Source organism: Megalops cyprinoides, chromosome 2 (genome assembly GCF_013368585.1).
Source record: "Megalops cyprinoides isolate fMegCyp1 chromosome 2, fMegCyp1.pri, whole genome shotgun sequence".
Lineage (NCBI taxonomy): Eukaryota > Metazoa > Chordata > Actinopteri > Elopiformes > Megalopidae > Megalops > Megalops cyprinoides.
This window is the reverse complement of record NC_050584.1, coordinates 139,001-157,772: the sequence shown is the minus strand read 5'-3', so window position 1 is coordinate 157,772 and position 18,772 is coordinate 139,001. Positions and strand designations below refer to the sequence as shown.

At 40.5% G+C, this 18,772-nt stretch overlaps 1 protein-coding gene across 1 annotated transcript in view; it reads right to left on the bottom strand.

Annotated features, from left to right (window-relative positions):
* The window catches only part of dnah5l (dynein, axonemal, heavy chain 5 like), a gene marked incomplete at its 5' end in the record, with an annotated part of 123,703 nt that overhangs the window by 3,181 nt on the left and 101,750 nt on the right, over positions 1 to 18,772 (bottom strand). The window contains 8 exons of the mRNA XM_036522644.1: positions 739 to 947; positions 2,774 to 2,906; positions 5,467 to 5,655; positions 6,162 to 6,509; positions 6,789 to 6,910; positions 7,615 to 7,882; positions 9,278 to 9,442; positions 16,473 to 16,744. Of these exons, the coding sequence (XP_036378537.1) occupies positions 739 to 947; positions 2,774 to 2,906; positions 5,467 to 5,655; positions 6,162 to 6,509; positions 6,789 to 6,910; positions 7,615 to 7,882; positions 9,278 to 9,442; positions 16,473 to 16,744 (1,706 nt within the window). The remainder of the gene's footprint in view (positions 1 to 738; positions 948 to 2,773; positions 2,907 to 5,466; positions 5,656 to 6,161; positions 6,510 to 6,788; positions 6,911 to 7,614; positions 7,883 to 9,277; positions 9,443 to 16,472; positions 16,745 to 18,772) is intronic.

Sequence of the window (18,772 nt, the reverse complement as noted above, 5' to 3'; positions counted from 1 at the left end):
TTTCCTGTCTTTGAGAACTGTAAATTTCAGCAGGTGGTCATCCCTGCATGATGTGGCTTTGGGCCTTCCAGATCCTTTCTTTTGGGCAACGTCACCTGTTGTTTCAAAGCATTGACCTTAATAGCTAATAGAGAAATAGGGATTTTCTCTGCCTTTAGGGTCTTGTAACTTTCAGAATAACTACAGTTGGCCTGGCGAAGACCAGCTATGCAACTTCTGACAGCAACCCCTGCATGATATTTTGCTTTTTTTGGAGCAGATTTTCTCACTCCTTTACCTTGGGACTCACAACACTGCATATTGATCTCTCCTGGCTCCACTTATGAACTTGTCATCAGGCCTTTGATGGGCTGCATTAGGTGTGGCAGGTCACCAAATAATGACTTATCTTTTCAGAAAAAAAAAAAAAACATCCCAGAAGATATTTCTGGAAATTTTTGTACATCCAGACGTGTTAGTTTGAATTTTATATCATATATCATTATTTTTACCTTTATGTACAAGAACACTATATGAGTAGCATATGAATTTCCCTGTTTCCAGCTTTCTCCCAAACAATTCACTGCAGCAAAAGTTAATGAGCAAATGAAGGTCTCAGGACTGTATTTGTATAATTCTCGCTAATTTCCTGACCAATTATTTGTTATTAAGACCATTAAAATCTTCATGTTTTGTCATTTTGGGCTTGGCCCATTTTTTTTTGGCCAGGAGTGTATATACACCTGCATTTTCCCTTACCTGGGGATTAAAGAAACCTGTGAGCCAGAACTGGTTGGGCCTCCCGTTGAACAGCCAGGTTTGGAACTGCATGTTCCTTTCAAGCAGCTCCGTGAACCAGAAGCCCAGAGTGGCTGACTCCCAGGAAATCTTGTGCCAAAGTCTGGGGATTCGGGCATCATACATGTTGTCCAGGGCATCCCTCAAGTCCTCAGACATGATGATGGTTCCTGAAAGAGAACAAACAATCTCAGCTAATTTCCGTATTTGTAATACAACCCAAGATCAGGGTAATCCATGAGCCTGCTTCTCCAGACATGCTTAGAGAAGCGTGATATTACCAACAGATTCAACCATACATGAACTTCCTTACTTGCATGTTATAATAAGTGGTGGTGGGATTCAACACTATATTTACATGAGATTCTTCATATTTTAAGTATATTGACAGGCCAAATTAATTCTATTTTTGGAAAATATGCATTCTGGATATTGATCAAGTGCTTTATGTGAATGATTAATTGAACAGTAATGAATGTTGGTGATATGCTTGAGTGGCAGTTGCATTTAGCACAATTGTTTGTAGATGCCTGGGACCAGGTGATGAGGTAACTTAACTTGCATAATTCCAAACCTGGTGAAAGTCAAGACAGATAAACACATCTGGAGACCAATTTGGCCTGCTTGTCAAAACACCAATAACTGTGTTCCAATAGTGTGGAACATTGGAGGCTAGACTAAATCAGTGTACTGGTCCTCATTGTCTAGAGAGCTTGCAGACAGAAATTTCTGTTAATGACAGGCCACCATCTGGGAGACCAGGAAGTAAAGCACCTTGTCAAGATTAAGAAATTACTGTGGTCCATCTTTGTGATGGTTTTCACTTTGCCAGTCCCACTACACATTTGGTTACAATAAGCTATACCAGAGCAGTAAAGATGTGCGAAAGAAGTGCAGCTGCTTCACAAACATTGCAGATGACTTGGTGGATAAATCCATCAGCTGCTGAAGTGTTTTTTTAATAAAGATTAAAACGTATCATCCCTTGTTTATGAGTATTAATGAGTACATGTCTAGTGCTTCTCTTTTGGGCAAGCCCACATCTGGACATAATTTTCTAGCTTTCTGCACCCCAGCAGCCACCACTATGCTGGGGTGCGGAAAGGGGGGGGGGGGGGGGGGGTACATTGTGAAGCAATAGGGACTTATTCAACCGAGAAGCAGGAGTGTGAAAATGGGTGAAGAAATTAGTAAAATTAGTAAAATTAGAAATTAGTAAAAATATTAGTAAAAATATTACTTTGCAGAAGTTTGATCTGTCTTCATAGCGTGATTACTTCGGTATGAACAACTATGTCACTAGCATCATTACAAAGCTCTGGTTCCACTCTTTCTTGTGATATGTGTTCCACATCTATGCAATGACGAGTTCATATAGGACCCTAGAAACTGACTTCTCTAATATGAGTAATACTTAGCTGTGAAGTCTCTTATTTTTGGTATGTTGCTGGCAGTTGTTTCACAATGTCAGGAAATACAATGCAAGCAGTTACAGCTCCCTGGGTGGGAGTCTCTGCATCCCCTATGTTGGCCATTGTACCTTCAGCATAAAGACACCTGCTGTTTTTAATCTCAACCATCAATGTTAAACAATACAGAAAACGCAGGTAACACACGTACAGCAAAAGTGCACACCTTAAAAAATATGAATAATGTAGCAAGGAAAAATGATCACACTGAAAAGCTATTGTTCTGTATCTTAATTCATGATGGTTCTCTTAAAATGATGTAAATGTCAGCTTCCACTTTAAGGAACGCACCTCAAAATGGAAAATGCACTGATTTGGTAATGGTGGTTATTCCCTTAAAAACATGGTTACTTCAGTCTGTCAATTTATCTAGGCATTAAATCACACCTACTGTCCCCAATTTATGTTAAATTGTTAAAAGTCTGCTGGGACTCAGGAAGTAGCTATCAGCGTCACAGAACAACACTGAAGCATCTCAGCATTCTGTCATATGCATGCATGTTTATCTGGAGAGGTCTCAGACTTACCATCGATGGCTAATTTGAGGTCAGTGAGAGTGCTGCGGACCCGTCCAATGATCCGCTGCATGCGGTCAATCTCCTGCCGCAAGAAGATATTCATGGGCTGGAAGAGTCCCATGATCTGCAGACGAGCCTTCACCTGCAGGCAATGCAAACAAGAACAATGCTATTCAGCATGTAATCAGGAATTCCTGAAGGAATCTTGGAATCAGTGTCAAAAGCTCTGATTCTGAGAACAACACCCTGAGTGAAGCCTTAGCTCAAGTGTTTCATCAGCGGAATCTGAATACACTGAAATAAAAGTGCATTTCATATGACCATGATGGCAACCCAGATGTGTTTAAAAAAGCCCTTTACCCTCAAAGATGGAGTGAAAAAGTAACAAGAATCATATTCTGTTATGAGTTTAACCCTGTATCTTTTGAATTTTTTAAAATATATTGTATGGTTTGGGATTACTTATTTCCAGATGCATCCTGTTTACATTCTTACATACCAATACCTTCAAGTGAGTTCACTCCAAATGCCTGTGTACTTTATTTGAAAGGACTAAGATGCAATACTAACACTACAGTCATTTCATTTTTTTTCATTTCACAAGCAATATTTTTTCATCCATGTGTATTTTTTTTTATGTCAGCTTCTTATTTCAAAATATTTACACATGGGTGTTGTAGCCTTCAAATGAATACTATGTACTATGCCAATGAGGGGAAACATACACACAGAATATAACATGCACACCCCTCTGTCATGCTTTTACAAAGCTTCATATCAATCTATTTCACCAGTTAATTGAGTGTAACAACTACAGATGCTACAAAATTACAACTATCCTCTTTATCTCTCAAGATCCAGCCCTCAGGAAATTTTATGATTGAGGTACCTGCAATGTCACTTGCATCAAATCACTGCAGTGTCTAAATATATAAAATATATGAAATATAATAACATACCAGAGGCTCAAGACTGAGACCTCTATTGAAGTTAATCACAAAGAAATCCCATTTTCAAACTTCTCAGAGAACCTAAGCAAGGTGTTACTTATTCTCACACAGCACTGTGCGTTAAAAAGTTATTGAATTTAACAAAAATGTTATATGGTTTAATTCATTAAAGTCATAGCTTAAGTTTAAAACCCATTAAGCTTATGTTAGCCTGAATAGAGACTTAGAGAGGTATTTGTGTCAGTACGGCGGCTTCGTGGCCGGCTGTGTTTTCGCTCCCCATGTGCTCATGTTTACTGTTTTCCCCTGTGTTCTCTGCCCTGTCTCCGCCCACCCGTGCCTGATCGCCTGCCTGCCTGCACAGCTGCATCTCATCCCCTCATCAGACTCACCATATATATTGCCCTGTTTGTTGTATGATCTTTGCTAGTTTGTCTCAGTCCTCCTGTTTCGTTACCAGCAGTTCTTTGTTCTGTTTAGCCTGCCCATTTTTGCGACCCTGCTTGTTCTTGTTCATCTCGATTTTTGTATTCTGTTTTCGGATTTGTTCGCCGTGATTTCCCTGGTTTTTGACTGTGCCTGTTCTGACTTCGTTTTTTTGGATTTCGATTTGGATTCAGTAAACTGGTGTTTTCATCGTGCCTTCCTGTCTGCGCCTGAGTTCTTGCTTGTGCCCCGTGACAATTTGCTACACTGAATGTGACTGTGTTCAACACAATGGGTGCAATGTACCTGTGCCTGTAGATTAAATTGTGTTGACAGTCATGAAGGAGAGGAAAACAGCCTGAGGATTCCACTATGATTAGACATCATCAATATTCTCCAATACCCTGCCTGATAAAACCTTATATTGTAATCATTAGGCATGTTTGAAGCTTTCCAGAACCCCCTTCTCTGAAGAGTCAATTGACTTTCATCACAGGGTATAACAGCAAATGAGGGTTTACTACAAGAGCCCTGCACTCCTGGGGTTGCTGGGATAATCTCGAGGAGCTTTAAGCTTACATGAGGGTGTCTGACTGCACAAAAAAGTGGCTCTGATTCGAGCAGACAAGTTCGCTCATTGAGCAGACAAGTGAAATGCAAATATACACCTGAGGAAACGCAGCTACCTGAACTCCAATAGGATTTTTAAAAAATGGATCTCAGAGACATTTCAGTAAATGCTAAAATGAATAACCTCATTATTACCCCCTCTCTCATACTGTGCATTATCATAACCAACTTTTTTAATCAGTTATTATGCCCTGCAGGCTTGTGTGTTGCAATGATTCTTTCTCACACATAAATACGACTGCTCCGCACTTGCAAATTATGGATGACCATTCATAGCACCCTGTGGCACATAACTCAATAATTAAACCTTCATTCGAGCTAGCTGGAGGCTGCATCGACAGTCATATGGCAGTGTACTGCTGACACTAATATACTGTGGTAATATCAGTGGAAGGACAGTAAAGACATAAACCGCTTCCTTTAAATTTACACTCTAAAAAGCTCTAATAAATGTCTCAACATTATTGCAGATTACTGAAAAGCTTGCCACAGAGTAGCACCATCATTATTTAATTCATAGTGGCTTCAAGACGTATTTTAGCACAAGTATTTCTGCAGGTCAAATACAGACTGTGGTCTCAATGTGTATTTTGTGTGTATGTTATCTATTTCATTTATTTAGTTATTTATTGGAAACCAGACCAACCAAACTCACACAAACATATCCATTCCCATTCTCTTTGCATGAGCCTCTACCTCATGTGGTATGTAGTCAGGTGGAAGCTTCTCCAGCATCTCATCTGCCAGCCTTAGCACTGCTGCCTCACGGGTCTCCCCTCCCCCGCTCCCGCTGTCCTTGGGCTGAATGTTGACGATGGTACTCAGTGTTTCATTGGCCATGTTGGTCTGATAGGTGATGTCGGCATTGGGATGGAGCCCAAACACCTGTTGGAGACGTGGGGGAGGGGGAATCAATCAGTGCTACTGCACGATAGAAGTAGTCCTGTGCTGTTTGCTCTGACCTACACACAAAACCAAAGCTATAAGCAGAGAAAACGACACATTGTTTCCCACAGAAAGCCGTTAATGTCATCCACAGAAATTCAGTTAGTTGTGGTTTGGCTTTCATTTGGCTAAAAGAGTGGCAGAAAGAATTGATTATAAATGTAATAAGCTAGTAAAAACAGCAAATTTACTTCTATGTCCCACAAAACATATCCAGTATTAAGTAACATTTCAAACTCTCCTGTTTATGTAGCTTGCATAACACGTTCATTATTACACTAATATGGCTAGTTAGTATCTTAGTGAACAATTACCTTATTGTTGCTAAGCCAACTGATTCAATTAAGTAAAATAATATTTTTTTATTAGTGAGATACAAAAAGGTATTTAATTAAGGGTATTACAGGATTTCATTTACTTCAACTACCGCAGGTGACCTTCCTCACCTCTGGAGAGTCGACGAGTGGCAGAGTGTCAATGTGCTGCAGGTAGTCTTGCACAGTTTTTCCTTTGGGGATGATGTAGCCTTTGTAGAAGCAGAACTTGTCCCCAAACATGTTCTCACTGAACCAGACGCGGGCAAAGGTATTGAGCAGATGTTTGTCGTGATCGTCTGTCACCCGGCCACCATACTGCACCTCGCCCAGCATGTAGCGCAGACAGCTCCAGTTCACCCCGTGCTTCACGTCCATCTCATCCAGGTGGTTCTGAACGAACTGCACGCTGGATGTGAAGTCCGCCTGGTTGAACTCATACGGAATGTTCCAACCCAGAGGGCCAAACTTGCGCCTTTCCTTTAGGAGTACCAAAATATATATGTTACAACTATTAATTAAAAAGGGGACTTGACATGGATTGAACCCTGGGTAGACAATTAGCTACCCTGAGCAAGGCACTTTAATAAATGAATAACACATATAAATAAGCTGCCACATATCCTAGACACAGTAATCAAAGGAGTGCATGAATGATTTTAACAGAAATTGTCCTGTTTTTTGTGCCTATGTCAGAGACCCAGCATAAGACTTCAGGTGCACAGCGAATGGTCCGACTGTACTCCTGCTTGGTCAGACCTGTACGGTGGTGTGGAGGAAGGCCACAGTGAACAGCAGGGGCTTCCACTGCGGCAGGTTGCTGATATCCAGCTGCTCTTGGGTCACACTGCTGTAAGTCCTTTTCAGCCCAGCTTTCACACCTACAGAGCACACACATGGTGGCAGCGGAAAAAAGTCAGATATGCACACGGTAGGGACATGTGTACTGCTTGCCATACACCGCTGAACTGAGTTTAGACCTGTGGTGAGAGCAGATTAGCCTGTTATATGAGAAGACCAAAGCCTATGGTATAAGAAACATCACCAATGCTGCTAGCTGGCATGACTACAACTGACTCATTTGACTGAACAAACACGATTGGTTACTCAACAACAGGCTGGGAAATATCAAATAGAAGAATCTCAATATTGGGAACAAACATGCACACGCATGCACACACACGCAAACCTTCAAAAAATAAAGAAATGATCATTGTCCACTTAATAAATTTCCAATACAAGGTTTCCTCTAATGGCACTCCAGATACATGGGGGTTGATTATAAATCAGACAGGTTGTACTGATGGCACAAATGTATGTTTCTTCTGCTAGCGGTGCAGATAAGTTGGCTCAGTTTTAAAAGGGCATACATCAAATTCAGGACACAGAGGGCCAGTTTGTATTCTGGATTATGATCCTATCTAATTTCTTTCATTACTTTTATCAATTTCACATCAACTTTTAATTTCAGTTTCATTTCACATGAGAGACAGGATTTTTTGCAATTTTACAATGGGCCTTTGAGGTGCTCTTAAGCTCGTGAGGTTGCGATCCCTGATCTCCCAGCACAGGCGCTGTGGCTGACCTTGTGGCGGCTCATTGGTAAACTTGATAGACGACTGCAGAAGGTTGATGGGAAATTTGGGGTGCGCCTCTGTGGTGACCCACACTCTGAAGCCATCGTGCATGCCGTCTGCCACCGTGACCGTGTCCAACAGCTCGTCCAGGAAGTCCAGGCCCAGGTGGCAGTTCTGCAGCAGCAGCCAGCCCCCGTCAGTCATGCTCTGGGAGAGGAGGCGGCGCGCGTGCACCTCCTGGCCCTGCCCCATGGAAATGGCACGGCATGGTGTGCCCTGAGGGAAGGAAGGTACCACTGTCACCACAGCACAGAGGACAGCTCATGAATGAATCCTCTGCTATCCGTCTGTCGGTCTAGGCAACTGTCGCCGATGGCTTCACCAGTTACCATCATCTATGCAATCAACTGTAAACCAGTTTACAAGTCCATTCTTACATTTACTTATCAGTGTTGGTTTCATGATAATTCAGGGCATGAAATTGTTTGCCAAAAAGAAACCCACATATATGGCATCACAAGATAATACATAGAATACTGAACCATTGGATCATATTAACTGATACTCTGCTTGGATGTCAAAAGGAAGAGAATACATTTTCAGAAATGGTCAGAAATCACTAAATCAACAAACAATAACCCTGAATGGGAATGTGGACAGAATATCTGATTTACTTTCAGTACAGTGCGTCAGACTAAAACCTGAGCTCAATTCTGCTGTGTATTTAAGAGAAATGAATGGAGCTGACAGTTTTCTACTGCAGTTTTCTCATACCTTTGGATCCATATAACACAATGCACTGTTTTCCTTGATACTTTTGTTTGGACACACACCAGAGGCAAAAAGAATCTGTTTTCTGCTTTTTTCATTATGTTTTATGCCTTTTTCTCCTTCATGCAACCCTGTTTGGAATCAGTAATATTGGAATATTAAGTTTGTCCCTCCATGACGACCTCGGCACTTGTCCAGGAGCACTGAAGATAGATGGATGCAATCACTCACATGCAACCAATGGCTATCTTTCACATTTCAGGTGGCACAGCAGTCTACAGTGGTGTGGGCACTAACTGGAGGGTACTGGCTGGCCTGCCAATTATCCTGCCAATTTTGGCAAATGACACAGCCGGTTCCAATATACAAGTGAATTGTGGCTTGTATATTCTCTGAACATCTCTCCTTACAAACCTGTTGCAAAAGGAGGGCATACCTCTGCCACTAGATATCCCCTGGTTTTATATTATGATTATTATCATTTAGCAGACACCTTTCTTAAGGGTGACTTGCAAGACATGATATCCATACGTGCAGTACAATAATGCAATATAAATCCCAAAGTAATGAGACCAAACTGAAATAAATCAAATCAATTTAAACGCATAATGCAATTACAAAATTAACCTGATAACGTGATAAATTGTGTCTGCCATGTCAAGTGAAAGAGATGGAGAGATAACACAAAAACCCAACAAACAATCTGATAAATCTCAGGTTTTCATTTATAGGCAAACATAAACAGGCACTGATGGAGTAACAGAGTTTCAGGGTGACAAATTGCTTGATAGCAGAGGGATGCCACAGCTCATACAAAAAGCACTGCATAGCAGAATCACACCTTTTGCTGCACAGGTCAGTGTCAAGACCTTAGACCTTAAACAGAAGCGCTTGGTGTACCTTTGTCTTGGCCAGACGCTCGATGTTCTCTGTGGGGTCAGATCCCATGGACAAGAGGCAGACCAGGGGGGTCCTTTTGTCACTCTCCACCCACATGGACTCCATATCCAGAATGACACCCTCGGCATACTTGGTCCCCAGTGACTCAGCGATGTAGTGCCGGGCCTACGACACAATGTTCCATGGCTTTACCATTTTAAACACAATGGATGTTAGAACAGGTATGGTACAAAACAGCACTCACTCGCTGTCAAGCTCAGTTTGTTCCTCTGAAAATCACTGCCTTTCATCTCAAGGGTGGGGGTCAAAAAGAAAGGATATCTTTTCATATCTGAATGTTAAGGGGCATGTTCCATTTTCACCCCACCTCTTTCTCACTGAGATTTTCCAGCTGAACTCAGAACTGTTGCATGCCATCAAAACACACCGACAGGCCACAGCTCACAGGATGGACTTTGATTGTAGTGGATGTCTGAGAGCCACAGGCAGCAGGCATGGCATTAAAAACGACATTCGCGTGGCTGGGAGAGGCTTGGACACACAGCTTGTCACATGCTGTATCTAGCAGCCAGCCGGCCATTTTGCACTGGCAACTCTCTTGTTGCATGGCTGGCATAAATCAAAGCTAAATATGTCATCTTAATATTTAAAGACACCAGGGCAAACTGAACGGGACATATTGGAGGATGATACTGAGGGATTAGATGAATAAATACAGAGCTGCACCATATTCCGGGCCCATCACACTGATCTCTGATGTGAGAAACTTGTTCAGAGCTCAGACCATTGACTGAAGTGAGTAATTCATTTTGGTATGGCTTGGCAGGTCAATGAGACAATTAAATGATTCTGGTCCTGTGGGAGCCAGCAGGGAATATTTGCTTCAGAGAAACATGGTCCATCACACTGCATTTTTCAATTTTTTTCTTTGCCCAGCTCTAGGTCCAAGGCATATTACTGCCGAGTGATCTTGTGAGCAATATGGCATTTTAATTCAACTGAATATAGCTTTAAGCCAACACATAATTAACAATTAAACATTTTATTACAATGGACCAAAAATCACAATTAATCATGCAATTTAGCATATTAATAAATTAACTGCAATTTCAGTCACACTGTGAACAGTACTAGAACATTTCAACTGGGAGTGTTTGAAAGAAGAGAATAAATATATAATTAAAGTGCTTCAGTACCTATTTAATAAACCACTCAAAAGTGTTACTATATATAAACTGTTCACTTTCACCACATGTAAATCTTCATAATAATGGAAAATCCTACAATCCTGGCTGCTGTCATAAAATAAATATCAATTCTGCTAGAGCCCAGAATACCATTCAGTGCCACGTCCTTCTCCTACAAATGCCGAGACAGATTATCTCAACATTTTCACAGGACAATGCTGCAAATCTGGAGTCGGTAGGCACATGTTGACAGTCATTGATTAAATTGTTGTTGATTTCCACATTTTAAATAAAATATAACTCTAAACACAAGACTGTCCACTTCAGGGTAAAGGTGCTGCTGGCAGTTTGAGTTTCAAAAACAAACCTATTCCAGACATAGGTGCTACTGCGAACTAATCACGATTTAATGACACTGAAATTTGAAATGAGATATAGGCAACTTATTTTTTATTCAAAGAGCCATCTTCAAATGAATACTGGAAATATTCCATTAAAAATCCCAGTAATTCTGTTTGTCCAAATCAACTTTATTTCTTCCTCCAAATACAGCAATCATCAGTAGTGTCTCACTTCTACTTTCCCAACAAAATTAAATGGTACCAGCTTGGTTTCACTTTGGATATACAAAATGTACATTGCATTACATTATTGGCATTTAGCAGATGCAACTTACATCAGTTACATGTTTTTTTTTTTACAACAGCTGGATATTTACTGAGGCAATTGCGGGTTAAGTAAATTGCCCAAGGGTACAGCAGCAGCATCCCAGTGGGGAATCCAACCAGCAACCTTTCAGTTACGAGTCCTGTTCCTTAACCTCTATGCTACACTGTAGAACTGCTTAATCAAAACAAACCAAGCAACAAACAAAAAACAGATGATTTATTTATTTGTTATCACTGACAGCTGTATTACATACCAAAAACAGATGATTTATTTATTTGTTATAACTGGCAGCTGTATTATATACCAAAAAACAGGTCGGTGACTGCAATCGGTCTGTTACTATGATATACAGTACCATGGAAAAGTATTCAGAGCCTTGACCAATTGTCATATTCCACAGAATTGCAAATGATACATTGAAATTTAGTTCTTTGTGATATTTTATTTTAAAACACTGAAAATCAAAATGAATTATTTTAAGGGTGACATTGGTTTTATGTTAGTATAATGATGATATAAATCAAACACTTTCTTCAGTTTTTATTTAATAAAATATAGTACAGAAGTCAGACTAGACAAGGGCTACAACAACTTATACTACTGATATAAATTATAATATGAATGTAATGAAAAATTAGGTTATTTGAACCAAAATGGTTTGGTATCCACGCAGACACCAAAACTTGACTGAATTATTTATTTGGTAGACACATACTGTACATGTGTGGGTTCATTGTCAATTCATTCTCGGTATGTACTTTTGCCAAAAAATTTGCCAATACCATTTCCAATATTTTTTTCTGAATGTGTTCAGTGACTGAGATTGACAAGTGCAAATATTTCTGTGTAATAAATTTGCTGTCTTGAGAGAGATTATAAGAGGCTTTGCCTTTGTGTTACAGGTGCATATTAGCTTCTTTATTTATTCACACTAAAATATCAATCAGAATTTAGCTTGGCTCTCTGAATACTCTGCACTACTTTGATGGCAACATATAGACAAACTATTTCAGATACAATAACTACCCAGTTAAAAAGCTTGCTTGTTAGGTGAAATCAAAGCTCACTACAGTATCATATACAATAAACTGGTTGCAACAGATACCAGACTGATCGATTTTTGCATATCAGCTGTGTCATGCAAAGGTGATTGACTGGAGGCTGTTTTTTCTGTGAAGATACGCTTGGGACATGAGTAAAAGCTTCCGTGATAAATAGCTGAATATAGTATTGTTCACTAGTTGTTATTGTTCACTTATTTGAGCCCCTGATTCATTTTTCATTTAATCTAGGGTATAGAGATGCCATATTATTATTATTATTATTATTTTAAATACCAGTTAAACCTCTCTATATTCTGTTGAAGTGTGCATAATGGTTTCAAAGTAAAATGAACAATTCCTAGCGTAACATATTATGTTAACAAGGGCCACACAGAAAGAGAAAACAAGGTAACCACCTCAGGAGACAACTTCCAATGCATCACAGACCTTATCACCCAAATGTGTAGCGCACGTTTAGCCCACAAAAAGTTTGTTCTGCCAGTTCAGTTGTCTTCTACATTTTTGTTATTTAATTTATGTCAATGATGTCCTTCATTTATGAATGGCTATGCTGCTTACCTGCTGGCATCCCCGGAATTTGCAAAGCACACTATAGATTAACTGCTGTAAAAGAGTTTTATTATACAGAAAAGAGAAGGGCCTTGAATGCAGTGTGAATTACATTATTGGCATTTTGGTCCAATTGGTCCTAAAAATATATTCCGCTATAAGCTAAGATCCATTATGTAAAAGTTTTTTTTTTCCTCTCCACACTGAGCTTACCATTATGCTTATACAGCAACATTACATATTAAACAAAGGGAGTTCCAAAGGACACAGAACACAAAACTTTTGTCTGCAATTTATATTTCCTTCCTTACTGTACTTGCATTTTTCCATTGCCAACAGGTTCATCAGCAGTGTGTGAAATTAAGTTCAGTGTATGGCATTATATCTAACCAGTATGGTGCACTGTCCTTAGCTCTGAACAATGAATTCACATCACATTTTTAAACAAATTATCATGAGTAAGCAAGTCTTTGAAATTGATGAAAAGGACTGTATAAGGTTTGACAAAATATATTATACCACCCCAGTGGTGGAACGAACTCCCTGTCTCGCTACGGACGGCTTCTTCACCCCATTCCTTCAGACGGGGCCTGAAGACGCACCTCTTCAGACTCTACCTGGACTGACCCCCCCCCCATCAGTGCTGTCGTAAATTGCTGTGCTTTCTAAATTGTGCTTTTTAAATTGTTTCTTGTTGCCACCTTTACCCTGACGCTCATTGTGCCGTTTGAAGTTGTTGAAGTCCGCCGTTTGAAAGTGTATCGTATTAGTTGCCCTATAGGCTGTAATTGTACAAATCTAATAGTACTGTGTCCTCAAACAGACCTTGCTCTCAGCTGAGAACTGTCTCATTGTGGAACTGTACACATCCTGTCCCCGTACTGTCGCTATACTTGCTGTATGCACTTCTGTAAGTCGCTTTGGATAAAAGCGTCTGCTAAATAAATAAATGTAAATGTAAATGTATATTAGCCTCAATTCATTACTCAGGCAAGAGTGCCATGATGGTCAGATCGAATGTCTCTGTGTCATTCCAAAGGCTTGGATGGCACACAATAAAATAATCCTGAGTGAGAGGCAGAGACTTTGAGAGCCACGGAGCAGAGAGAACACCATGAGGCACAAGAGAGAGGCCACAGATTTGTGGGTTAGCCCCTATAAATAGCAATGACGGAAAATGTGTGACCGAGCAAGTGTTGTGTTTCTGCCCATGCGGCTATGGGTGAAAAGACTCAGACAGGTGTGAGGGAGAGAGCTGAAACTCCCTGCCTGACCGGCAGGCTGGGCACGGGGGCAGCTTGTGCAACCCACACACTCGTGAAGTGCCCATTCTGTGTCAATCCTGATAAAACATCCAAAGAACCTGTCCTTTGGAAAAAAGTTTTCAAAACATCCTATCTCACATTTCTTCATGGTCAAATGCTATTGTTAAAAAATTAAATTGAAAATTTAAATCACAAGTAAATCAGATACAGTTTATTCAAAAAGCTGTAAAAAATGTGCATCTTATTAAATTGCTAAAATGTTGCTAAAGCCTACCTCTTTCCTTTCCTCCGTCAACTACCTATCTTAGATAACGAGTCCGAGTCTGTCTAGATGACATATCTCACGGACTTGTGAGATATGTCATTTCATTGGGGCAAGTGTGGCTCAGTAATACCTTCCTTCTGCAAAGGTAAAATCAAATGAATCTCCCAATCTCCCCTGCTCCTTCATCTTCCACTCATCTCAGTCATCATAACAGACTTTGTCTTTAAAGAATCTTTCATTTAGGATCAAGGCCTAGAAGCCTGAGCACTCCCATTGCACTTTGCTTCAGTCTAACTTACTGCTACGGAGAGAAGCCACCTCTACTCTCAAAGTGTGTTCATGCTGTTTACACTGATAAATAGGAAGCCACCCATTCCACCCATTTAGGATTTCCTGCATGCATCTTCTAGGTTCTCCCTACCCACTTCTAGGTGGGTGGGGTGTTGAGAGGGTGGAGGTGGAGGGGGTGCTGGGGGATTTGAATTTAGAATCTTTGGCAATGTGAGCTGTCAGCTGTCATGCTAATTCCAGAAACTCTTTTTATAGCTGCATCTAATTCTGAAAGATGAGACAGTTGCCTGTACCTCCACACATGTGTAAATGATTATAGTAACTTAATGAGCTTTGCACTTTGAACTTTGATTAAATCACAATGCAGTTATAATTGTGATTGTTCAAAACAGCCTGAAAAGTAGGCTTTAAAAGTATCCCAGCTCTAGAATGCATGTTTGTTTACAATAAAAACAATGTAACTGCTACTATAGAACACTACAGGAAAAGCTACTGTGTGAACTTAAAGTTGGCACTCACATTAACTACCTGCTGTTCTGGATGCAAAAATGTAAATATGCTACCTTCTACAGCTGTTCAGGAGACAAAAGCAGGCCTTGTAAAGTATCTTTGAGTCACTTCATTTTTTAAGAAGACAAAGTCTGTCAATACAAGGCCATGATGTCAAATGCCACAACCTGTTATATGTACATGCTAAAACAATGAACAGGATTGGTGATCATGAGCTTGAAATTGAAATGACTGCTCTTCATTGTCTAAGATTGGCAGTGACTTTGGCCACTTTTTTTCTGCAGTGAAACTGCTGATATCACAAGCAGCTAGCAAGATGCAGAATTTCTATGTCAATCAGGAAAGGAATTTATTTTGCAAGAAGATCTTGTCAGATCAGCTGCTGTGATGCTGATTTGAAGTGATCATGAATGTGCTTCTCAAATCAGCTTTGCCAGTGCCATTGGAGGACTGCAACTGCTATGTCAGAAAAGTATACTAATATGCAGACCAGGATTATGGAAGACCAGCCAAAATTTTTATTCCACTAAATTTTGTTTAACAAGAGGCTACTAGATCAGTGCCCCTGGTTAGGGACACTACTAATTGGTGAATGTTACTGATACATTTTTATGTCTTTCTCCCAAATTCCTGGCAGCCATATACAAAAGGGAGCCAGCTGCACTCCACACTCCACATTGTCACTTTTCATTCAGTTCAGCTGTTATTGTTATTATCATCACATAACTTTTTTACAATCATCATTGACTAAACAGAACTAATTTTCACTGGAACACTTGTTTAAGTGTGCTAAAGCAGGCTACAGCAAGGCCTTCAGAAGTTGACAAGGAGCCTCCCTGCAGGAGGCAAGCCAGCAGGGTTTCTTAAACAACTTGACATCTCTGCAAGATCTAAGGAAATTCAGTATGAGTTTGCAAAAATTGTTGAAAAGTCACATTCTCTGAGACTAAACTTCTCATTCTAATAAGCTGACCTTCTTAAACTCATTTACTCACACCTGACAACTAAGCATTTCAGTCTGAGGTGTTTGGACATTAAACAGACACTTCAGTGACAATGAAGGCTTGAAAATTCAGAAGAGTGTGTTACCTGGTCTGGTCTACCAAAAGTAGACAACATAAAACAAGTCATCCAAACAACAGTACTGCACCAGCACTGAAAAAGAGCACCATAACTTCAAAGCAAAGGCTGAACTGTGTCTTTTTGTACCTATGCATTAATGTGGAATGGATCATTAGTATGATTGCCCCACAGCTACTAGAAGAAAAAAAAAACACTTTGAAACATAATGTTTGATTTCACAAATATGAGCATTGACTGTTGATTGGAACTGAGAATTTCATCAACTTCCACCTTCCACATTCACATTCCATTATAGACTAACATGGTCCCCACCTGTGCAATGGTGCGATCAGGGCACCAGCTCCGGATCAGAAGCAGCTTGCGAAAGGTGTCCAGCAGGCTGTCATAGCCATCGGGGACTGGGGACTCCTCAGGAGCTTCTTCGTCGAACCAGGCCTTCCAAGCTCGATCGCTGCGGCTCACCTGGCCCAGGAGCTGGTTGAAGGGGTACAGGCTAGACAGCTGCACCAGGTTCAGCCAGGTCATGTCCAGGATCCACCTTTTGGGCTTGGGCTCCACAGAGTTAAGGTCAAGTGAGGCCCCACCTGAAGTCAGACAAATTACGAGATGTAATCAGTAAACCAGATTTGCAGCTAAAGGAGACAGTATTAGGTTATGTTTTGTTAGGTACTATGCAACTGCAAGTGCTTTATGTTACAACAGGAATACACATGGGAATTTGAGCCTTTAGCTTTGGTAGGCCCCTGAAACACATATTTATTCAGAGAGCTTATGGTTATACATATCAACTTAAAATTGATATTAAATAAAATTAATAAAAAAAATTACACCTCCAAGACTATCCACATCATATTTCAGTGGATGCAGCTTAAGCCTTCTGACCACTGGCAAAGTTAGCAGGCAAATAAGCAGGATATCCATACAAAGCAAAGGCTTTGCCAACAATCCATTGGGAATTCCATAAAATCTTATTACATCATATGATACCTGCATCAGAGAGTTCACAACATGCAGAATGTCAGTGCTACTTTGGGTCTGCTAAAAAAGCTACAGTGGGGTTTGACAATTCAATCTGCAGTGGCTTGTGAGAAAAACAAAGGCAATGACTGTGATGGTCTCTGATATAATAGCAACCTTAGGGCAGTTTTCTGGGTCTGGCCAAAATGTAGCGATTACTATCTCTTGCCAGTTCCATGGTTCCATGGTTGTCCTGGTAATTGCTGGCAAATGACATGGCTGGTTTCAAGCCTTGGTTGTAGGGCTCAGCTTGCATTCTCTGTGACTGCCTTACTGACTGAGCCACTTGGGATCATGAAGTGATGGCTTGCATCTTTTCCTCTTCGTGATTACTAACCATTAAAGATACCAAAGTCTTCTGAAGAAGAGAAATGAGTATATTATATTCACCCAATAATCCTTTTGGGAATTTTCTTTCAGAGAGATGACAGTGTTTTGTGTTCACTTCAGGAATTCCTCTGGCAGCTAAAGATAAGACGTGTTGGTGTTCTGCTGCATTGCTGAATAATGTCTGTGCTCATCATTATCATCATCCTTCAGCCCCACCAGAGACTGAAGTCACTTGAAGCCTCCAGGCGTCCCTGTCCGCCATCGGCCAGATCTTCCATTGGCAGCTGAAGGTCTCTGGCAATGGAATCGGTGTAACAGAGAGGTCTCCTACCCCTGTTAGGACAGGGGAGACTCAATAATAGAATGTCCGAGACAACTTGTTCTTTGGCACGCAAGCAGAGTCCATCAAATCTAGCTCTGTGTTGTGCTACAGTGATGTAAATTGGTGGTAAGATTAGATTTCACACTTCGTTCGATGTTCTCACCAGGATATGTTCTTGACCCTCATGAAAAGTTTTGTGTAGGTGCAATCAAGTCTATCCTGAAGATCTTTATTAATGGTTCATGTTTACACACCATAAAGCAACCTGCTCTCCACTCATGCCTTGAAGAAAGCTACTTTTGTTTGTCCTGAAATGTCAGACTGCCAGATGTGGTGCAGTTTATTGCAGGCATTCCATGCTTGTCCCTTGCGTATTATAAAGTCTCTCTTGCTATCTGCAACATATGAGCCTAGGTATTTGAAATCGGTCACCTCTGTTATAGGTGTGCCATCACATGATACAATGACCTGGTGTCCCTCCTGTTCATTATTTGCCATATATTCAGTCTTCTTCGCATTAAGAAAAAGACGTACTTTGGCTGCTGCATCTTCAAGAGATGTTAAAAGATCCTGTGCTGCTTGGCGTTGATCAGCTGTAAGTGCTATATCATCAGCATAATCAAGATCTGTAAGATGCTGAGAAGGCATCTGTGAGAAGGCATCAGGTTTGCTTCTTTTGTAAGTTTCATTACAGCACTGTAAAAGCTGTTCTTGATAGAAATGGCATTTCCAGATGACTGCTGGTATGTTGTCAGGACCTGGGGTCTTGGATTTTCTTAGCTTGGTTAAGCATGTCTGAAGTTCATCCATGATGAAAGGGCCTATTTTGATTGGAAAGGTGTTAGATATCTTGGGTGAGAAGAAGGTGTCATTTAGATCCACATCATCTTGGCTTTCCAAGAATTGAAATGAAATGCTCAAACCACAAATCAAGCTGATGTTC